This window comes from Olea europaea, unplaced genomic scaffold, assembly GCF_002742605.1.
Source record: "Olea europaea var. sylvestris unplaced genomic scaffold, O_europaea_v1 scaffold2242, whole genome shotgun sequence".
Taxonomy (NCBI): domain Eukaryota; kingdom Viridiplantae; phylum Streptophyta; class Magnoliopsida; order Lamiales; family Oleaceae; genus Olea; species Olea europaea.
The window spans coordinates 104,922-110,659 of NW_019240464.1; the positions used below are offsets into that span (position 1 = coordinate 104,922).

Here is a 5,738-nt window from a genome sequence, read left to right on the forward strand (position 1 = left end):
TTCTGCTTCTTTCTGGACGTCTTTTGGTATTTATATCGCGTGAAAATTAGGTTACCAAAAAAGTTTCAGTCGTATAAAGAAACTGCAGAATCGACCCCAGAACTTGTTCTATGCGACCAGATAGTACATTTCTATGCGGTCGCATAGAGTAAAAAAGAAATTGAGAAAAAATTCTCGAGAGGCCTCTATGCGAACGCATAGAGGGTAGCACTATGCTGTCGCATAGTGCTGCCAACTATGCAAAATGTCTATTTTGGTCATTGAACTTTCGTTTTTCTTCATTTTAGTCCCTTTGCAATTCCTTCTTCTTCCAATCATCTTATATCGCTTTCGAGTTCATACTTAGCATATTTGCATTTTTAGGTTGCCTTTGAGTTCAACTTTTGAATATTTGCATCCTTAGTCCCTGAACTATCACTTTGCTCCATTTTGTCATTTTTCGACTCTTTTCTCCTAAATTTCACAATTCAACGAGATTAAGCCACAATTCAAATATTTTGTTCATAATTAAGTCATGTTTGTGATATAAATAAGTGTGCACACACTTATTACTTACTAACACACGTAAATTTGGAATTATATTGGGATAATAAAAAGAGGAGAAAAGGATAGACATACACTGCAACATGTTGATAAGTTGGGGACCAATGCTTAATTTGTTCCAATAAAGCAATAAGGAAAGACTTGATACATAGAATAGAGCCAAAGGGTAATTAGGTCAAAGTACAGCACGTTAAAGTCGGTCATATCCCTTCTATATATACCCAGTTACCCCTCAAGGCGACGCCTCGCCAAATTGCTTTATTGTTTACGCGTTCGATAGTTCAAGTTTGGGTCGACGAAACCCTAACCCTAGGCTTCTGAAAAATCTACGGAAATTCATTGTATAAATCATTGATTCGCGCTTGTTTTGTAGATCTTTAACACATACCCGGTATTTAGTCATCAATTACTTGATTCCTTGTCCTTTTTTCGGGAAATCTTCGATTCGATCTTGAAAATATGTCTCGCTGCTTTCCTTACCCACCACCAGGGTATTCACTGAGCAGAGCCGGGAATGAGGCCTTGATCGAATCGATTAAGGTTTGTTTGACAAACACTGAACGTCGATTGATTTGAATGGGTTTATGTATGAGCATGGTTCTCGCCGGTGTAATTTTGTGGGTTTCTTTAAGTATGACTTCGACATGTAAATACCAACAAATAGTATCGGGCTGCGCTTGTTTAGGTGTACAATTTAGTATTAATTCTAATAATTGGGTTTCGTAGAAGTCAAATTCTAAATCTGTATGCATCATGAATTGGGATTTTGTAGTTAATGCTCTTTTATATGATTTTTTCGATGCATAAAATGAATCCCAAAGCCAAACCTGATTTTCATATTTATTATTTCTTGATTATAATTGATGTGGTTTTTGTAGCCTATGTTGATGGATACACATTTGGGTGGTTCTGAAGTTGATATGGTTTTTCTAGCTGATATCAATGGATGTTGTAAAGAATTTTCAGCATATGGATTGATCAACCATTATGAAAATAGAAAGGTTGTAATAATTTGTTTGTGAACAATTGGGTATTAAGGTGATTATCCCATCTTGTTTGTGTTAGACGTTGATTGGTTAAGGTCTTATTGCTCTGGGAGTAAGAATATTTAGTTCCAAGAAATGCTGTATGTTGAATTAGACTGGTGAGATCCCTGCTTACACTCTGTGAAAGATATTGAGTAATATTGGAACACGTGGAATTTGAATTAACAAAGGCTTTTTTAACTGGTTAGTAATAAAAATTTTGGTGTGTGTAAATAAAATTGCTTTATAGAGAAAGCTCTTTGAGCAATTGAAATGTCATGAAGAAACTTAAGATTGATTCAGTATTTATCTGGCATTTTAAGGTTTATTTGTGATAAAGATATTTGTTGTGTGGTTAGGAATTGAATTTTGAAAGCCCTTTTGAAAATGATGAAGTTGAAATATTTAGTTTGTGAACGGTTGGTTAGTAAGGTGATTATCAAATTTTACTTTTGTTGGATATTGGTAAGTGAGGATCTTATTGCTCAAGAGCAAGAGTTTTTTGGTTCCAAGAAGTGCTGGTTCAGAGTGGTGTTTTTCTTGCTTACACTCTGTGGAAGATATTGAGGAGTGGAATAGGTGGAATTTAAATTAATAAAGGCTTGATTATCTGATTAGCAATAAAAAATTAGGCTGTCTGGTGTAAATAAAATTACTCAAAGAAAGAAATTTCTTGACCACTTGAATTGACATGAAGTTACTTTAAGATTGATTCGGTATTTGTCTGGCATTTGGTTCAAGGCCAAAAGAGATTTGGTGTGTGGTTAGGAACTGTTATGATCAGGTGTGGGAAGTTGGACGTACTTTTTAGATATGGACTATACTAATGAGATCGTGGATTGGTGAATGCTGGTTCCTTGTTTGTATGGGTAATTTATCTGGAATGTATTTTCTTATGTAGTAGAATATTTATCGAACAAATAATTGCACGTTGAGTTTTATTTTGTAGGTTTGACGGGTTTGTTAGTGTTTGAACCCTTGTAAGGTCTTTATTACTACAAGATGATGTAAATGCAAAAATTGGTCAATGCACTTTTCATTTTTTGAGAAATTTCTTTCACTAAGCAGACTGTTTCATTTTTTTTTTTTTTTATGGATTTTGTTTTTTGATGGTGGCTTAATCAGCCTTTTTCTCGTCAAGGTCTATCCGTTTATCAATTTTTTGTCCTCTTTTTCTTTATCTTCTCTATACAGGAACTTCGGTTTTCCGAAGGGGAAAAAAAAAAAAAAAAAAAAAGAATTCCTTTTATCACTGCTTTCAAATCTATTTTTTTTATCCATTATTGTTCTTTTGAATTTAAAAACTGTTTGCTTTGGATATATTTTGTGTTTTATCAAGACTATGAGATTGTGCACTTGTCTCTTTTTTTTTTTTTGGGTTTAAATTTTGATTTGATGAGTCATAGGAAGCTTCTTTTTTTACTTTTTATTATTATTATTTTTTAATGGAACCCAGTTCATTTATAATTTTTTATGGCACATTACTGCTTTAGATAGAGGTTTTATAAACTCCCAGAAACTTTAGGAAGTTGTCCTTAATCGTTCTTTTTCAAATTATGATAAATGCTAGATTCATTCTCTATAACTTTGTCTTGGAACCCCATGTTCAATAGGGTATATTTGTGTTGAGTTGTGGGAAGACCGATGTTCGTCCTAGATTCTCGTCTGTTGTGAGGATGTATGGCATATGAGTCTGAAGCTTCAAAAACATTACTTTAAATTGCAAAATGTATCGTGCTTAGGTCTCTGTTTCATATCCCGGATTCGTTAGATATATGCATTGATGGTCCTCAATACTAAAGTTGTTATTCTGGTGCTTTAAAGCTCCAAAAGGAGAGGGAGAAGTCAAACGAAGAAAGGAAGAAGGAAAAGAGAAGGGAGAAAAAAGAAAAAAGGAAAGAGAAGAAGGGGAAGACAAATGAGAACTCTCGTGGTAAGTCTCATAATGTCGACAATGCTTGTGTTGGGGAAAACATTTGGATGGATTCAAGAGGTGGGCTTCTCCACAAGGGGAAAAAAGCTGAAATTGAACAGTTGGAAAAGAGCAGTCTCACTGAAGAGCTTGAGCAACCTGTCTGTTCTCGCATTCCCAGCTCTTCGTCTGAGAGCACGGAGAACAGCAACAAGAGGAAGAGGCGTACCTCGTCCATAGGTGGCAGCAACAGTCTTGGTAAGGTTTTCCCCTTTGACAAAATTTATCTTTTCTTTTTCCAGGAGGGACGTATATTTTGAGCTTCCTCTGGTCCTTATCTTAGTCGTTATGGTCGAGGAACAGGTAACATTATCAAGATCCGATTGCCTTCAAGGAAGAAGAATGAACCTGATGCTTCGTTCAATAAGCCACAGCTTTGCTCTACATCTGGAAGGATGGATATTCCTGTGCAACGGAAGGATGAAATTGCTGTCAGAGCTAGCCGAGGAACAGTTTGCTCCACTTCACAGGGAACGCATAACCTTGTTCGAGGAGTTCCAGCTGGAACTGACAAAGAGCTGGTTTTTTCAGCTTCTAGGCAGACGGAGGCTGCTGCTCATGTCAAACTGGGATCTTCATTTGGGGCTAGTGCAGCATTGACTCCAATGCAGAGACTGGAATTACAGTATAAGAACTTAGTCGAGAATTGGGTTCCTCCCGATCTCCATACTTTGGCGAATGATCTTGATGATCAAGAATGGCTCTTCCAGAGAAAGGATAAAGATGTGTGTGCAGTAAAAAGAATCAGATCCAGCGCAGATGCTATATCCTGTTCTAACAGCTTGGCATTGTGGCCTCAATCAAGATACTTGCCTGATGCCGATATTTGTGCATTGCCTTACGTGTTCCCATTTTGAGTTTGCACAAAGCGTGGTTCATTGCTGTCAGAGGATGGTTTAGATCTGCTTGAAAGGTATGGTGGTTGGTATGACCATCTATATAGCAGCATCTGCTACTGCACTGCGGATGAGGCCTCTATAATGCTTCTTCAGAGGCCATAGTAAGATGATGATCCACCGGTATCTAATTGCAGATGGTATATGTTAGCATATGAAGATATAATGAAATGGTTCAAGTATGCAAGTGGATATTTTTCATCTAGAACAGGGCAGCAGACTCCATTCCTTTCGGTGGCTCTCGTATCAAGGATCTTGTTGTTTTTATTGATGCTATTACACGTGATAATATTCTTTTAATGGCATCGGGTGCATTGAAATTTCTTTTGAATCTGTACGGACATGTTATGAAATGACTTTGGGTGAGTTTATGACTCGAATAGGCCTATTAATATGACTTAAATAAAAATTATTGGTTATGATCTGAGTTAAAAATTATCGTGACGCGTACCCACTGGGTAAATCAATTAATTGAAAATAAAGAAATATAGCAAAAACAAAGCTGTCTTTGCCATTCTTGTATGACAAAAACTCAAAACACGTCACACCAAAAGCAAATAAAGCGTGTTATCGAGGAACGTTGTGCAAGAAATTGCATACCATGAACAGAAATTAAGCGTGTTTCCGATCCCAAGCATATGCGATGCTATAAACTTCGCCTTATTGAACAAGCCATGACAATATAACCTAGTCAGTGGAGGCCATTTGACCAAGACTTGCCTCTCCTTGGAGAAGATTGGTCATTTTCTATTTTGACAAGCTGGTTTCCAGTATTACAAAATGGAGCAGGCCTTTCGTCCTTTTTTCGTCTTCCTCTCTTGCTTCGGTGGCTGGAGGACTACCTTAATTGCTGCATCGAATACGGCCTTCACATTCTGCACAAATACATAGCCATCATGAGAACCAATAAAGAGGTTGCAGTAACCTGCTGTGTTTTTGAACTACACTCGATGTAGTTTCTTGAGTTCTTCTCCCTTGAAGGAAATGACACATGGTTGAAACTTACAGAGACCCCAGAATAGCAAAGGGGAGAGAGAAATTGGGGATGCCATCTTACTCGAGATGGACTCATGAGCACTGCTCCAGGATGATCTGCAAAATACAGCTTATCATCTCTAAAATCTTTTAAGGGAAGGTATCATCAATGTAACGACGCCCACCTTGAAATGAAAAGACGTGTGAGCATTCGAATTCCGAATAGTATATCACAAAATTATTATTTATCTTCTTCTTAGGTAGTTTCAATCTTTTCAAGAAGTTCATTCGAAAGCAGAAACCAAGGGCTATAAATTTGGGAATATG

The 5,738-nt window shown here is 36.9% G+C and overlaps 1 protein-coding gene across 1 annotated transcript; it reads left to right on the plus strand.

The window, feature by feature from the left end:
* Positions 1-789: 789 nt before the first annotated feature.
* LOC111381044 (mental retardation GTPase activating protein homolog 4-like) lies at positions 790-4,813 on the plus strand. The gene is made up of 3 exons (XM_023004741.1): positions 790-1,083; positions 3,393-3,738; positions 3,844-4,813. The coding sequence occupies exons 1-3, from the start codon at positions 1,003-1,005 to the stop codon at positions 4,395-4,397; spliced, it is 981 nt and encodes a 326-aa protein (XP_022860509.1). The 5' UTR covers positions 790-1,002; the 3' UTR covers positions 4,398-4,813.
* Positions 4,814-5,738: the final 925 nt, after the last annotated feature.